This window comes from Natator depressus, chromosome 10 (assembly GCF_965152275.1).
Source record: "Natator depressus isolate rNatDep1 chromosome 10, rNatDep2.hap1, whole genome shotgun sequence".
Lineage (NCBI taxonomy): Eukaryota > Metazoa > Chordata > Testudines > Cheloniidae > Natator > Natator depressus.
Window position 1 is genome coordinate 51,043,708 of NC_134243.1, and position 17,158 is coordinate 51,060,865.

Consider the following 17,158-nt stretch of genomic DNA (forward strand, 5'->3'; position numbering starts at 1 on the left):
AACACTGACGCGCCAAAGCCGGCATCCAATCACCGCCGGCAACGCCCCGAGGCTAATCACTACGCGCCGGAAGTGCGCCGCGGGCTGACGGGGTATGTAGTCTCTTGAGCAAAGATTCATTTCCGGAGCGCGGGCCAGTGGCTCTTGTGCTGGAGTAGGAGGCCTGCGGCTGCCTGGGCAGTGGCTCGGGGGTGGAAAGGGCCGTGTAGTGCGAAAACTCACTCAATTTATGGGGAGGAGGAGGATAGGCAGGGCTGCAATGAGGCGCCCTGCGGCTAGGAGTGCTGGGGCAAGGCCCCGGTGGTGCAAGGAGCCTGGGTGTGCTGAGCTGAGCGGCTCTGGGGCGAGGAAAGCGTCCTGCAATTTAATATCGCCTAACTCATTAACTGAATTAGTTCTAATGAATGTTACCTAGTTGCCAGAGGACACTGGCTAAGGATCAGCTTGAAACACCTGGACTCCCTCCCTCCCCCCCCCCCCCCCCCCCAGGAAGGATTCATTTCAGAGGCTGTCACTGCCGGGCCGCTCTACTGGCATCAGGGAAAATGGTAGAAATGGTGAACATGCCCTGCTCCAGCCGCATCTGCCCTTCCCTTGAGTGTACTGTTTCCAACACATCAATTGTTTGTTTTATCTGTCAGTAGCTTTGGTGAACGTTCGTGCTTTGGTAACTGTGAAGACAGAAGCTATCCCTCTCTTTTCAGAATAGGTGTAGTAGCATAATTGTGGTTGTGGCCCTGTGCTGCAAATTGGTCCATGGAACCACCTAAAAATGGAGAGTTCAGTCTCCATGACCATTCAAGCCTTAATCTCCCTACTAAGATTTTCCCAGTGATACGAATCCCGTAGCACTAGACCCAGGACAAGGATCAGCAATACATTTAACATTGACACAAAACATCTGTGAGGTGGTAGTGACTTTCAGTTACTACCAAGCTTATTTTTAACTAATGGATCTTTGAATACCATGTGATGGAGCACTGCAAACAGATGTGTCCATTTCATCATATGAAAGGCTTTCTTTGCATCCAGTGGCAGAAGTGAGCCAACTGCAAACTTTGTGGTTTGGGTAAATACATTTAGATACCTACGCTTATTTATAGAACCCATAGCTTCCTTTTATAAAGTGTATTTGGTTTGGGCATGAAAAATTACATCCACACAGACTCTCCTAACAATTCTGCATCAATTAACTAATTTTATTTTTATAACACTCTGGTATCTGAAAAAAGAATATCCCTGAGCACTTGAATATCCTCTATATACCTAGAGTTCCTATGAATACAAACATTACACTGGCTGCTTGTAAACCCTACACTGCATAACAATACTCTATTAAATAGCTGCGGAAATATTTGTGTATAGCAATGTTTCACCAATTGCCTGTATATAAACTTTAAAAAGTACTGCACCAGATATTTCTTTTTATCTGTATATAACAATCCTCCAGAAAAAAAAATTTTAAGGTGATGCTAAGGTTTCAGGCACATGTCAGTGTGTATTACCTTTCATAAACATTAAAATTTAGAAAAAAAATTAGAAACCCAGAAAATGCAGAGTAGATGTTTCACTTCTGAGCTGAGGCATCCCATAGAGATGCCAACATGTGCAGTATCAAAAATGCGCACCAAAAACATGGGGTTTATCAGTTCTTTCAATACCGATATGTCTCTGATACTATTGGTAAGCATGATGACTTGTCAACATACTAACCTTTGTTCTTTTTATGTAAGTGCTCTGATTACACTTCCCAGGATATGAGGTTTGTACATGGAGACACATGAACTCAGGGTTTAATGACACTTGGATAATTGTCTACCACCTGTGATCATATGGCTTCATCCTGTGAGGTACTGGGGTCAATTTTGCCTCCACAATTACTGCTACTTGGAAAACTAAATATCTAAATTAAATTTGTGGGGATAATCAGGTATTTAGATGTTCAAGTGATAGAAGCTATACCCACAAATAAATGAAGACATAATACTTCAGTTATATGCACATAAAATTTTGCAGGTGCAAAAAGAGATCTGGTGAAAGCTGATTTAATTTTGGCAGCAAATGTTTCGCTTAGCCAGCTTAAATGGTTATATATCTGTGTAAAGTGAGATAAGAAGATTGTAACTTATAGATTTTTTCCCCAAAGTCTTTTAAGTACTGTTAACATGTCAGTATTTTCTTCTTTCATTTGGTACCTGTAATGTTCTGGAGTGAGTCAGCATCATTATCCATTTCTACAGTATCCTTCACAGTATGTCACAGGGTTGTATCAAAATAAACAAAACTATAAAAACAACTGACAGCTATAGGAAAGAACTACTGCTTTAATTTAGTTTTAAAAGCTATAATAAAGTGTGCCCTATGAACAGAAACAGGGAGTTATACAATTGTAAATCATTGGGACAGATTATTCTCTCCCACAGGAAAAACTACAGGAAATGGTCTTGGGACGGTTTGCTCCAAATTATTCAGTTAAGGATTGCCCCTTAACTGGAGGGGAAGAGTCTGGCCTTAAAGACCCCAGTTTCCCTTCCCTTCCCCAGTTTCCAATCCCCTATGAGCTCTCCCTCACTTTCCTGTAACTATGGCTCCAAGTGGGGCCCTGCTGACAAAGCAGTGGTGCCTGGTACCTTTCTTAAAGGATATTCTGCTCAGTAGTTAAGCTGTACTAATCTCTGAGTGGGCCTTCCACAGTACTGGTATTGTGGAGATGATGTGCAACCATGATCCCTCATTGCATACAGATTCTCAAGCCCTTTGTGGGGAAAAGGGGGGTTCCAGAAATGTCGGGGAGAGGATGGGGCTAAACCTCCCTAACAGGTAGTCTAGGGCCGATCTGTGTGAAAAGTGTCCCAACTGCACCAGAATTGCGGGGCTAGGACCTGGCCCATAGTTGCCAAAGGTCCTTTCTCACAGATGTACGTTAGGACAAGCTATGTTACCTGCTGACTTTGAACTAAGTAAAGAACTTGAGATGCATGGGGTTCAGTCACACATAGATAGCCAACAAACATCATATGCATCAAACATCGTAATCACTCTTTGAAATTAAACCATAATTTGATGGGGGAACCAACATAGAGGTCTTAAAACAGGGCCAAAGCATTCTATTAATTGGCCATCTAGAAGAATATGGACTGCTGCATTTGGACAAAATGTAATCAGGAGCTGCCCCAAACAATGAAATACATTAAGAAGAAGTCTTGAAGAAACAAATGCAATCAGCATGATTCCAAACCTTTCTTTTAAATAAAGGTCTAAGCATTGTGAGATTCCTGACATGGGAGCAAGATGTACTAGTTACAAACTATGAACACAAATCCAATGACAAATCTGGTTTCAAATTCTCTACAAGTTGGAAGTCTGTTTCAACAAGAACTTGGAACTAACCTTTGGTTTACTATATTATGATTTAACATTATATGACCTCCACAACTGGATATCATGTCAACAAGTGGAGCAGAAATCTCAGTCTGTTCCGCTAACGAACACCTCAGGGAGATCAGGATATCATCGGCAGAGCAAAGACAATGGAGCAATACAAGATTTTTTTCACACTCGTAATGCTCAGCATTGTTCAAACTGAAATTCTGGAATATGGTTGCTTAGTTTTTTTCTTTCTACATCAATGGTAGTTGGCTGTGTGCGTGTTATTAAGATGGGCTGTTGGGCTATTTATTACAAGATTTAAGATTATAAATGATGACAGCCTAATCTGGCACTGAAGCAATAAAACTGAATAGGTTAATTATTTCAGACCAGCATGAACCATCAGATTAGGGGAAACTACTAATGAAAAACTAATCACTGAAACATTTTCCATTTATTTTATTGTCTGAGGCCTGAGTGGTTACATAGCCTAATTCGGGCCTTTTTAAAAATTACCACATCAGCCTAGTTCAGCAATGAAGAGGCTTTTATGGAATAGATAGGTTTTCATATGTCTCTGGAGCAACACGTTTGTGTTCACCATCTGCTATTCAGGAGTAATTTTATAGAAAAATAAAGAAAATCAGTTTACTCTTTAATTACTGTGGTGCTTTGCAATATTGTACTCAGTTCTGAATGGGAAAAGTACCAGTTTGCTAGACTTGCAAGACAGATGTTTATTTAACCACCAACTTAAAAATTACCTTAAAAACAAGACATGAAAACTCACTGATATTTACGTTTTTTCCTGCCTTTGTTTAGTATGTAAAAACTGCTACTGTACAAACTGTATACCTCACAAAGCTCTTTGACTGTGTTTGAAAGGACAGTGTCAAGGCTGTTAGGCCTTAACAACTACCGTGACGTTTGCCCTATAAAAATTCCATTGTTTCAAACCAATCTTTGCTATAGCATTACATTTAAAAAAAAAAAAGTTGTGCATCACATGCTAGACAAATGTGAGCAATGACAGAAAATTTTATTTCTGTTTGACAGATATATTTCTATCTACTAATGAGGGACTACGGGGGTTTTTTTGTTTTGTTTTTAAAGAGGGTGGAAGGTAGAAGAAAGTTATTATGGGCCATCTAAAGGGTTACACTTCCATAGGAACAAAATAGAAAAGATTGTTGTAGTGTTGATTTCTATGTTGAAGGAATGGTAATGCAGCCTTTCTTAAACCCCAAATCATATCCTAACCCTAGTCAATTTCAACTTTAAACTAAATTCCCCTGGTCATATCACCTGATTATAATAGTTTTAAGTTAACCCACATCTTTTTGTATTGTGTACTGTTAAACAACTGCTAAGTCCCACCCAAGAGATGGCAACAACTCATCGGGGGTGAAGTAATACATATGTAGCCCTTACCTTCCTCAAAGAACTGTAGTAAGATTTAATGAAGAACAGATGGTTTGTAAAGCACTCCGGTGGGGATCCTTGGATGAAAGGCATTAAAGACGTGCATAGCAAAATAGTCCTTTTATGCTCACTAATATCATATAAAATGTCACAAATATAAAATCTAAATAAACGATTTTATGTACAGAGAAAAAAATACAAAATATTTGTAATTGGTCTGCACATACTCGAATGATCTGAAATTCGTATGAGAGTAATGCATCTAATTCAACTTCCATTCCCATTTCTATTGTCTTGGTTGGCAAATACCATCACTTCTGAATTTTCAAATATCTCTTTCCTCCTTGTTCAAAGGAAAGCCTGACTGAATACAAAACCGATAGGCCCACTGAATGCAGAACTTGTTCAGTAGTGGCAAAACTCAGAAAATTAAGATCTTTTGCTCAAGGGATCAGAAGTTCTGGGAGATTTTAATGCATTGTTGTAAGACTATAAGATTTCAAACACCAACAGAATGGTTTGAAATACACGGGTAGCTCTTAGACCCTTCTAGATGCTGTTATTTTAAGCACTTGTAGAATCCACAAGTCCCAGAACTGCTTCAACCATCTACGAACACCATCTAACTGCACATCATTACACCATCTAACTGCACATCATTGTGAGCTTTGTTCTCCAGCTTTTGGAGTCTGCTAACTAAATATAATAGTATTCTGCACTTAAGAATGACTGGTTTGGGAAGATGCTATTGTGAGTTAAAACCAGTTGGTATCCATCACCTGAAATTGTTACATCTATTACTTCAAAATAATCTGCCATCTTTTTCTCAGTTGTAGTAGCAGGTCCTGCACTGCATCTAGGTGCTTCAGGATTCATTCTAGGCCTTGTGCCTTCTGTAAGCCCTGCTGTTACCTGCAAGTGGATTTTTCTGTATTCTTAATTTTTTAGTCTTTAAGCAGAGATGTGCTCTTCACTACACAAATGATGGGCAGTGTGAACTCTTTTCATATGCATATTAAGAGAACTCTATCTAGGAAGGTGTTACATGGACTCATTTAGTAATGCAATGCAAAGTTAATTAAATATGCACACGTTTCAATCTGCCCATACCCCAAGAAGAAAAAGCATTACTTTGAATCTTATACATGCTACAAGTTGCATGTGTGTGGGCTACTAAATCAATTTAGTTAAACCAGTGCTATCTTTCGTGTGCTATTAAATCAATTCAGTTAAATCAATGCTAACTTTGCCTGGACACTCAAATAATTTTAAAACTGCTTAAAATGTTCTTGCCAATTGAAGCTAAATCAATATGACAAGTTAAAATTCATTTAAGAGTCCACTTAAAACCAATCTAAAAGTATATTTTTCTTAAACTGCTTCAGTTTGTAATACAGATAAGACCCCAGGCCGACAGAGTCTCCAGATCAAACATGCCATTTAAGTGAACTTAAGTATTAACTGAACTTAGATCTACAGTGTGGAAATCTGCCTGTAACATCAATCTAGTTACACCTGTATAAATTTCCCTCTTCTAAACAAGCCATTAGAAATTAAATTATTATTGTGAAGTCATGATCAGTCAATAAGTATCTCTTTCCAGGGGTTTGTCTACAGTACAAAATTAGGTTGATTTAATTTAGGCCAACCTGCTACAGCCACAGCAATAATTTAATCAGCTGCTGGTGTCTACACTACTCTCCTTCTGCTGGTCGTGCATGTTCTCACCAGGAGAGTTTACACCAACTGAAGTGGGGCATTGTGTGGCACTGACAGCTGCACAGAGCTCATAGCTGGAGCCCCCACCCCATCCCAGGGTGACAGCTGTGAGCCCAGCCCCGAGTCAATTTAACAGCACAGAGCCAACCAACGCTGAAATTGACATTTTTGTCAGCAGTATGGGAGGCTCACAGCTGGAGCCCTGACACTGACAAGAATGTCAATTTCACAGCTGGAAGGCTCCCATGCTGTGAATTTGAGACCCTCAGGGGGCTCACAGCTCAGCTGTCACTCCAGGCTGGGGGATCCAGCTGTGAGCCCAGCACACTGACCACCCCCTGCTGCCCTGGCCCCGCCCCCACTCCACCCCTTCCATGAGGCCCCACCCCTGCCCCCCCTCTTCCCACCCCTTCCCTGCCCCCATTCCAACCTCTTCCCTGAAATCCCCAACTCCGCCCCCTCCCTGCCCCCAGGGGGTGCAGAAGGGTGCAGGTGCGGCAGGGAGCTCAGGGCAGGGGCTTGGGGTGCAGTGGGTCAGGGTGCGGCAGGTGGCTCGGGGCTGGGGTGCAGGAGTTGTGTGGGGTGTGGCAGGAAGCTCAGGGAAGGGGGTCACAGTGTGGGGTGCAGCAGGGGGTCAGGGTGCAGGAGGGGTGTGGGGTGCGGCAGGGGGTTCAGCTGCAGAAGGGGTTCGGGGAGCAGGTCCACGCACGCTGCTCCAGGAAGCGGCCAGGACCTGAGGGCGGGGGGAGCACAGGGGTCTGTGTATTGCCCTGGCCGCTCCTCCACGTACCTCCCCCAAAGCTCCCATTGGCCAGGAACAGGGAACCATGGCCAATGGGAGCTTCGGGGGAGGTACCTGGAGGAGTGGCCAGGGCAACACATAGACCCCTGTGCCTCCCTCCCCCCCCAGTCCCAGCCGCTTTCCAGAGCGGTGCAGGGGCAGGGCAGCATGTTTGAGACCCCTGGTTTACACCGACACTGCGTCACCCTTACTACACTGACATAAGCACTATGCCTCTTGGAGGTGGAGTATGATATCAGTGTAGCAGGCCACTTACTTCGGCGTAAGGAGCATTCTAGTGTAGACACTGACATAATTAGGTCAATGTAAGCCTTACGTCCACATAACTCTGTAGTGTAGACCAGTGGTTCTCAACCTGTGCTCCATGCAACACTATGTCTAAGGGATCCGTGAAAGTATTAGACTGAAAACTAACTGAACAGAATTCAACTATATATATACATACAATAGATTTCAAAAGGGGTCCTCACCTTCATTTGAAATTTTTCCAGGGTCCGCAAATGAAAAAATGTTGAGAATCACTGGTGTAGACCAAGTCCAGGAAAAATAATATTGTAATCTGTGTACATCAAGAAGATAATTTCTAATCAAAATCCACCATATACTCTGACCACACCACGGAGCAAACCCCAGAAAAATATCCTATCTCCAAAAGGCAATGAATGGAGCAGAACCGAGTGAAACAGGGGGTAAGCAGGATCCTCAAGTTCTGCCTTGCAACCGCAATGTAGAAGTATTCTATGCAAAAAGGGATAGTTCAGCAAAAGGACACTATGATGCATGCGTTTAGAGAAGCTCAACTTCAGCTGTTAGACAACAAAAAGTTTTCAGTCACCTTTTTCTAAACATAACTACTATTATACTGGGCCTTGATGTTTCCAGTCCATCTTCAGGAATCTTTCAAGTTACCCCTTTATACAGTTGATGTTCAACATCTTTAATTTCCTGTTCTTATTCTGCAACAAAATAAACTTGTATTTTATTTTTTTAACATTTGAATTGCAGCTGTAGTATTTGCTTTTAAGGGGGTGCACAGAGGGATCTATGGAGACATTTTGAGCACCGAGCTGACAGTGGCAAGCACTCACACTTTGACACAGTAAGCAGCAAACACTACAAAATGAAGCTCCAAATAAACTCAAAATAGAGAACCAAAACTCAACCGTGGTGCTGACATCCTGCTTTTTGATCATGCTTCTGTGCCTCTCCTTCCCTAGAAACCTCTATTTTTAATGTAAACTCTAACTCAAAAATCTTCATAAGGCATTAGAGTGTTCTAGCAGGAGAAAAATTAAAAGAATGGAATGGTAATGTAGGAGGGGAAAAGGAGGAGGATGCTTTGTCATTTCTTTGGTGAGTTATGTATAATGAAGGTATTGTCTTGGTCGAAGGATTTTATAATCCTCCTCCCGAAGCAACCATCTGGTTGTTACATTTTTATTTTCAAGCTACAGGTAAATAGGATACATTTGAAGGCAAAAAACTGGAAGGGAGAGGAAAGTATTATAAAGCAAGAATTGGAGTCAGCTGCTCTGTACTGATAACTAGTAGGACAGTAAACAGAGCCAAGTGTTAACGGAGTCTTTTCAGATTAAAGCATTTATAATGCAATTTGTATGATAAGTGCTTTAATCTAAAAGGTTTCAGAGTAGCAGCCATGTTAGTCTGTATTCGCAAAAAGAAAAGGACATGTGGCACCATAGAGACTAACAAATTTATTTGAGCATAAGCTTTCGTGAGCTACAGCTCACTTCTCACGAAAGCTTATGCTCAAATAAATTTGTTAGTCTCTGAGGTGCCACAAGTACTCCTTTTCTTTTTAATCTAAAAATTATACAAAAATATAATTTTTAAAATGCCCCTACCATCAACACATCAGATCATCGAGAGACACTGTCAGCTTACTGTTATTGTGTCATAACTCAATTTGCGTGCCCTAGAGAAGAAACCATTAAAAGTGAAAAGCCTATATAATGGCCTGAAACACTACAGCAGTGTTTCTCAACCAGGGGTATGCATACCCGTGGGGGTACACAGAGGTCTTCCAGGGCATACTCAATTCTTCTAGATCAGTTTCTCAACCTGGGGGTTGCGACCACCAGGGGGATCACAGGACAGGTTTAGGGGGTCACAAGTGCAGGGCCAGCATTAGGGGGTAGCAAGCAGGGTAATTGTCTGGGGCCCCATGCCGCAGGGGGGCCCGTAAAGCTAAGTTCCATGCTTCAGTCACAGGTGGCAGGGCATGGGCTTCAGACAAGGCTCACAAGTGAAACACAGGCTCAAGTATCACACTGAAATGTGAGTAGAATATTTATATTCCAATTGATTTATTTTATAATTATATGGCAAACATGAGAAAGTAAGCAATTTTTCAGTACTAGTGTGCTGTGACACCTCTGTATTTTTATGTCTGATTTTCTAAGCAAGTCATTTTTAAATGCAGTGAAACTTGGGGTAAGCAAAACAAAACAGACTCCTGAAAGGGATACAGCAGGCTGGAAAGGTTGAGAACCACTGCACTACAGGGTCCTGGGGCACTTCCTGCAGAATAAGGTGGAGGTTTTCTTGGTAGAAGAGATGTTTTGTAGCGCCAGTGTTTTGTACTGTAGAGAGCCAGGCCTGAGGCTCGCCTGCTGTCTCTGTGGGACTCGCTTGGTCTCCCCGGAAGCGCTAGCCTCAGCGTTGGCTGCAGGGCCCCGTGGTCTCCGCAGGGGCAGCCAGGCCTTGGGGCCCTGTCAGGAAGGTAGCCATCCACCCTCGGCGCCCGTCATTGGCGTGGGTCGGCAGGGATCAGGGCTGCGTATCAGGCCGCGGACCCTGGGGTCTCCCCGCAGAGCGGCCGGATTGTGCCCACCTCCGTCCTGTCTGTGTGGGAAGCTGCAAGCGGGGCTCTTTCCGGCCGCCGGGATCCAGGCTGGCTAACGGGCTCCACATCGAAGCGCAAGGCCGGGGAGTCTGAAGGACTCACACGGGGGAAGCGAGTTGAAAAGCGCTCGGGTACCCGTAACTCGCCAGGGCAGAGACTCACCAAGCCCCGCCATAGGCGAGATGAGAGCACCACGGGGACCATAGAGAAAAGACCACCACGCTTCTTGCTCGCCGCCTCCCGGAAGCGGAAGTCGGCCTATGAGCGCCGATTCGTTGCCGTGGCCCGACAGGCCCGCCCCGTTCACTGGTCATTCACTCGAAGGGTACTTCCGGTTGGGGAGACAACATGCCTGTGAGTTGTTTTGTTTACAGCGTTGGGACCCAGCGAGTGAATCACCTTAGCAGCCCCCTGAAGGGTGGGGTGAAGGGCCTCAGACTGCGGCCAGGGGAATGTGCCCTCCCCCAGCCCTGTGTATGGGACCCAGCTCCAGGGGCCCGCAACGCGGGCAACCCTCCCCTCGTGACCGGGATAGATGTGACGCGGGGGGGATTATCCTGGCACTGCGCTGGGCGGGAGGGACACTGGGGAGTTGGCGCAGCCACGTGACACTAACGGCACTGGGGGACGGAGTAACTGACACCCAGGACATGGGGGGGCGGCGACGTTAGCAGGGAGCCCGCGTGCTCACGGGAGGCTGAGGGCGCCTAGTGCCCTTCGCACGTGCCGGGACGCCCGTTACTGGCTTCTCGCGTTGGATTCTCAGAATAAAGCAGACTTGCGCCAAAGGGGAGTGAGAGCGCCACGGGCCTGGCTGCTCCGATCTCCCGTCCTGCCCTGTACTGGGGTCTGTGATGCCACCTGGGGCCTAGGTGCTCCAATCTCCCGTCCTGGGGTCTGTGATGCCAGGGGCCTGGCTGCTGAGACTGCCCGCCGCCCCCCAGGCTTCCCTGTAGTGGGGCTGAGAGTGCTAGGGGCCCCGCTGTGGGACCTTCCCAAATCCCTTTTCCTGCCCTCTTCCTCTCCCTTTATCTTGTGTGTGGACTATCTCTGCCAGGAGGGAGTCCAGTTCGGGGGTAGGGGGTGTTATATCTCATCCTGCTCTAGTGAAGATAAAGTTTAGTCATTCAAGTCAAGGACAGGCGGATTGAGCCCCTCTAGACCACGCTGGCCCCTGTTTCATTTCTGCTGTGGATAACATGGAGGACACTTGTTTGCACTTTGGGAGGGTTGGGTGCTTAATTGGTTTAATCTGTTCTGAACCATCAGATTAGCAGGTGGCAGCTGTGGGGTTGTCTTTTGAAAAACATTCAAGGAACAATCAATCACATGGTACTGGCACTGGCCTATTGGCTGCGCTCCAGCTACCTTGAGTTAGCTCGGTGGCCTAGGTTTTAGGAGTTTCCTTTAATCATCAGTTCCATAATGGATGGTTTTAGCAGCTTTGTTTTTTCCAGGCATTCCTGTTTTGTTTGTGTACAAATGCCTAGTCCAGCAACCCACTTATCCTTTCCAGTGATGGCAGCCTGATGCTTTCACGCTGATTTTTGAAACCAAGATAGATTGTAGAACTGGAAATCCCTCTCTGAAACAAACTATCCAGAAATCATTGCCAGTTTTCTTTATTCCACGACTCACATCTGATTTTTTTTAGTCAAGAGTGATGAATTGATTCATGCAGCTAGTTCAATAGTGAGAGACATTGCATTGGAAAGAATGATGTAATAGTGTGTGTCCTAGCATAGTACATGTTCTATTACATTACTATAAGAACGAGGAGTACTTGTGGCACCTTAGAGACTAATAAATTTATTTGAGCATAAGCTTTCATGGGCTAAAACCCACTTCATCGGATGCATAAAGTGGAAAATACAGTAGGACGATAGATATGATAGATACACACACAGAGCACATGAAAAAAATGGGCGTTGCCATACACACTATAATGAGAGTGATCTATTAAGGTGAGTTATTATCAGCAGGAGAAAAAAACCTTTTGTAGTGATAATCAGGATAGCCCATTTCCAACAATTGACATGAAGGTGTCAATTGAGTAGTCTCGTTAGAAAATCTGGGTTTGAAGACTTTAAAAAAAAAAAGACTTCAAAAACAGACTCCAATGAGAGACTGCTAAATTGGGATTAATTTGCAAACTGGACACCATTAAATTAGGTTTGAATAAAGACTGGGAGTGGATGGGTCATTACACAAAGTAAGGTTTCAGAGTAGCAGCCGTGTTAGTCTGATGCATCAGATGAAGTGAGCTGTAGCTCACGAAAGCTTATGCTCAAATAAATTGGTTAGTCTCTAAGGTGCCACAAGTCCTCCTTTTCTTTTTACACAAAGTAAAACTATTTCCCCATGTTTATTATCCCCCCTACTGTCACTCTCACCTTCTTGTCAACTGTTGGAAACGGGCCATCCTGATTATCACTACAAAAGGTTTTTTTCTCCTGCTGATAATAGCTCACCTTAATTGATCACTCTCATTATAGTGTGTAAGGCAACACCCATTTTTCATGTTGTGTGTGTGTGTGTGTGTGTATATATATATATATATATCTTCCTATTGTATTTTCCACTGCATGCATCTGATGAAGAGGGTTTTAGCCCACGAAAGCTTATGCTCAAATAAATTTGTTAGTCTCTAAGGTGCCATAAAAATACCTCATTCTTTTTGCTGATACAGACTAACACGGCTACCACTCTGAAACCTATTACAATAAGAAGCATCTCCAAAGGTAGTGGTGGTATTGCAGGTGTTTCTAACACACAAATGCTTGCATATGCTGTTGGTTTTAGTTTTAAAGCTTTGGAACTGGTGTACTGATATACATATACTAACTAAGAACAAAACAGCAGCATAAACTCAACAGGAAATCTCCCATCCAACTAATATAACTGGATTGAGCAGTATTTACCATCCAATACCATGACTTACCCTTTTTTGCTATTAAATCTAGTTGGATAGAGACATAGCACATCCATCTCTAGAGGAGGAGAAGAGAAAGCACAAAAAGAAACGTCTGGTGCAGAGTCCAAATTCCTACTTTATGGATGTAAAGTGTCCAGGTAAATATTTAAGAGCTTTACCCTTTCATTATGCATAACAATAATGAAACTTATGTGTAGTGAAGACTGATAATGAAAGGTCAATGAAATATCATTCCTAATTGTTGCGTAAATCTGCTATAAAAGGGAAAATGAGTGTACTTTCTGTGCTCCAATAAAGAGGGTTTGATTTTTTTTTCAGAACACTTCTGTTTGCTTTTTATATTAGAATAGCAGGGTTTCACTTTGTTTTTGCCAGAGGACTGACTTAGGAGCTCTCTTATGCTTCAGGCTCTTAGATTTTTTCTCCCAAATGTATATTAAAAAATTGAGTGAAATGGATGGGGTTTTGGCAAAGAAAAGCTAAGCCTGTTGTTCAGGTGACACACAATAGATGCTCTTAGCTGTACTTTTGTAAATCTTTCATTATTCCAAATGCACTAGTGGTATCAATAATGGGAGTACAAATGTAAGCTAGTTCTTGGTATTTTAATCAGTCATATCTAATTCTGCCCACATGGAGTCATAATAATGAGAGATTAACTAGATAGTGTAGAAAAGGCTTCAGAGACTTGATTCAGTAGAACAGTTGTGTGTCATCCTAGAGTAACTTGTATTGTTGTAGGCAATGTCCAACTACTACTATCACGAACTTTTAAATGTAATTGTCTAGTATCTTGCAGTTGCTAACTTATTGTTGGAGGAAGGTTGTAAACTAAATAGATGCAGACTTTGCTATGTCTCTTTAAATATTTAACCACTTTAAGTTTACCAATATTCCCTTTTAGGATGCTACAAGATCACCACAGTGTTCAGCCATGCTCAGACAGTGGTTCTGTGCGTTGGGTGCTCAACTGTGTTGTGCCAGCCTACTGGAGGAAAGGCCAGGCTTACAGAAGGTAAGGGAGTATGTGTAACAATTAAGCCAGTTTTATTCCTTTGAAGGCTGTGCATTAATATACTTGCAAAGTGCTAAAGGTTTCATTTTCTCTGTGGCTTAAAAACCAAAGACTGAAAATGAACATTCTTCAGATCCCTCAGAAGTGAGTGTGTGTTTGAGAAGTGTTGATTTCTGGTAAATTGGGAGCTGGATTGCAACTGTATCTGCAGCTGGTCTTTTTTGCATTATATAAGAGCGGTGTAACTAAATCAGTATTCATCAAACGCCCTGAATAGGCTTTAATGATTCCCTATACTCTGAATTGTAATTCCTTTCAGATTAACAGTAAGCATATGGCCAAAGTTTATAGTATGGTTCATTTACTTCTGAACCTGAAGGTTATCAGGTTTAAGTCCCTGGGTCACATGTTCACTGTCATGCTATGGCGTACTGCTGTCAGATTAAAACAGTCTCTGCTTGCCCTCTCCCCCTAGTATCAGCAAGATTCCTTGGTTAACATTCCCTGTGATTAAAATTTGTTTTTGTCAAACTATAGTTGAGTATATAATGGCTGCTCTGTTTGCATAGATAACTGGGGTAGAACCAGTGTTTAACTCATTACTATTTAAGTGCAGCAAGATGCTTAAAATATGAAAGGTGGTATAAAAAACCCCATGAGGTTATATTTAATCTCTTTTCAGAAAAAAAGTATGCATTTAAAGTTGATTTCTGGGCTATACTTTTCAGTGGTAAAACAGGCCAACAACTATGGCTATATAGGCATAAAATAGTAGTGCTGCATATATGTACATTCACAGAAGAGTTTACAGGAGCGCAGGGTGCCTGGAATAAGGCTGTAGGCGGACCAAACTACAGAACAACCCACCCTTACCAGAGCAATCACTGCCTTTAAAAAGATGCAAAGTTAAGCTTTCAATGGCATAGGCATAAAGCCCCTCTCACTGCACATTTGAGATGTAAAAATGTAGCTATGTCATTATAATAATCAGATTAGGCCTGATCTGAAATGCTAATTTTTCACTTGAAAGTCTTGTAGAGAAAAAGTAAATTAAACCCATTATTTATGTAAACTCAGCTACAGAAATAGCCAGGGCAATAGGATGTTCTCAGGGTTGTCTCCTATAACAATTTAAGGACTATCCCATTTTGAATCCTTTTATGTGATTTGTTTACAGGTTGCTCATTTAGAAGAAAGCAACATTGAATGCTCCCTTTGCCAACATGACTCACGTTATATGCTCCTGGAAGCCTTATCTGTTCAAAAACATCGGTTAATCTAACAAGTTAATTATTCTACTTTGTAAGAAACACCAGCAATTATCTGGTGTGGTTTTTTTTCCCCCTCTCCCCAATAAAATGTCTTAATGTGCACAATTTTTCTGGAAGTCTATGGGTAATTTAGCTCCATTTTTAGAGCTTTTTATTACTGTATTTGAATGGGTGATGCCATTCCTCACAAAAATCGGAACTTAAGACTTGCTGCACACCGTTTTGTTAATTATAAACTGACTAATCACCACTGCTATATCAGCTATAGAAATGAAAGGCAAATGGAAACTGCTGCAGGAATACCTTAATGCTTAAATATAGGGAAAAAATTTTTTTTTTCAAAACAGATTTATTTGGGCATAAGCCTTTGTGGGTAAAAAACCCACTTCTTCAGATGCATGGTGGGGTTTTTTCCCCATGAAAGTTTGTGTCCAAATAAATCTGTTAGTTTTTAAGATGCCACCAGACTCCTCCTTGCTTTTGTGGATACAAACTAACATGGCTACCCCCGATACTTTATTTTTTTTTTGCCAGTGTTGTGATACATGGGGTTAAAACTGCTAGATGGATATATAAAGCAAACACTTTTCCATAGGAAAACTAGAAAGCATTCTCTCTGCATAGGGGATATGGCATATGAACAAATACCTATCAGAGAGCAAACTATTAGAGGGCTATGAATGGCATCAAGTCACAAGGAAATAAATAAAATTCAATTCAAAAAGTTAGTTCCATTCTGTGACAGGGTTAATCTAGAAAATAAAGTATGTTGGTATAATGCTTGTTAAGGCTAGTAAATTGCTATTAAATAGGTTTTATTCTGTTATAAACCATGAATTAGCATTGTAAATTCTAAAAAGATATTATGCATAACAATTAACCAGCTCGAGGAAAAAAAATTGGTTGGCTTTTGTTTTTAAAAGGAGTGCTTCTCTTTCTAATTTACCATGGAATACTAACAATTGACATTTCAGTTATTTCTTTACATGGTAAACCATGTAGACAGTGCATTCTTAATCTATATCTTAAGAAGAATAATTTTATAGTAATGTCTTGATTTATATGTAAACAGAACTTTTTTTCAAAATTGCATAAAGTACATCTTCTCGTCGTTTGGCTGGCATTGGAAATTTTGTCTTTCCCAAGTTAAACTATTCTTTTGTGGTAAGAGCATGATGTCAGCTTCAAATCAATAAAAAATAATGCTTGATACCGTATTTGCATCAGTTTGAGATGTTTTACTGCACTTCTTAGAAAGTGAAAATGAATTCTTAGTGTCCATCTCTTCATTTAAAAAAAATCCTTGGTATGTATGTTTTTCTTAAAAGGTGCAAAGTGGCTTGTGTCAATTAGTTGATCCCTACATAACTATTACATATTCTACCAACTTTAAACCATATTGAGATTTCATGACAAACACAGGAAAACTTAAGAGCAAAGTAACGCAAGTCAGATTTGATGTATCATTCAAATTGCTCTAGGTGGCTAAACACTGCCCACAGCCTGTTAGAAATGCCAATGAGGCAAGTAGGGCACTCAATTCTTTCTAGATATAAGCACAAGCTAAAACTAGTGGTTGATATTCCTTTTCACACATGAGATTTTAAGAAAACCTGGAATAACTAAGTATTGCCAAACCAGAGTAGGTGAATAACCCATCTTGTCATTCTGTCTAATCCTGGCTGTTGGCAGTAGCTTAAATGAGATGTAAACTCCTGTAATGCTTCCATACAGTAAATTACATCAACCAGTGATTCTG

At 41.8% G+C, this 17,158-nt stretch overlaps 1 protein-coding gene across 1 annotated transcript; it reads left to right on the forward strand.

Annotated features, from left to right (window-relative positions):
* The first annotated feature begins 9,978 nt into the window (after nucleotides 1-9,978).
* Nucleotides 9,979-16,610, forward strand: RPS27L (ribosomal protein S27 like). Its single transcript, XM_074964741.1, has 4 exons — nucleotides 9,979-10,532; nucleotides 13,142-13,250; nucleotides 14,018-14,128; nucleotides 15,306-16,610. The coding sequence occupies exons 1-4, from the start codon at nucleotides 10,527-10,529 to the stop codon at nucleotides 15,332-15,334; spliced, it is 255 nt and encodes an 84-aa protein (XP_074820842.1). The 5' UTR covers nucleotides 9,979-10,526; the 3' UTR covers nucleotides 15,335-16,610.
* Nucleotides 16,611-17,158: the final 548 nt, after the last annotated feature.

Excerpts from the sequence above, each read along its gene's own strand:
- RPS27L (XM_074964741.1), top strand. Across the intron at positions 13,251-14,017 it reads TATGGATGTAAAGTGTCCAG|GATGCTACAAGATCACCACA; the intron begins GTAAATATTTAA and ends ATTCCCTTTTAG. Across the intron at positions 14,129-15,305 it reads AAAGGCCAGGCTTACAGAAG|GTTGCTCATTTAGAAGAAAG; the intron begins GTAAGGGAGTAT and ends ATTTGTTTACAG.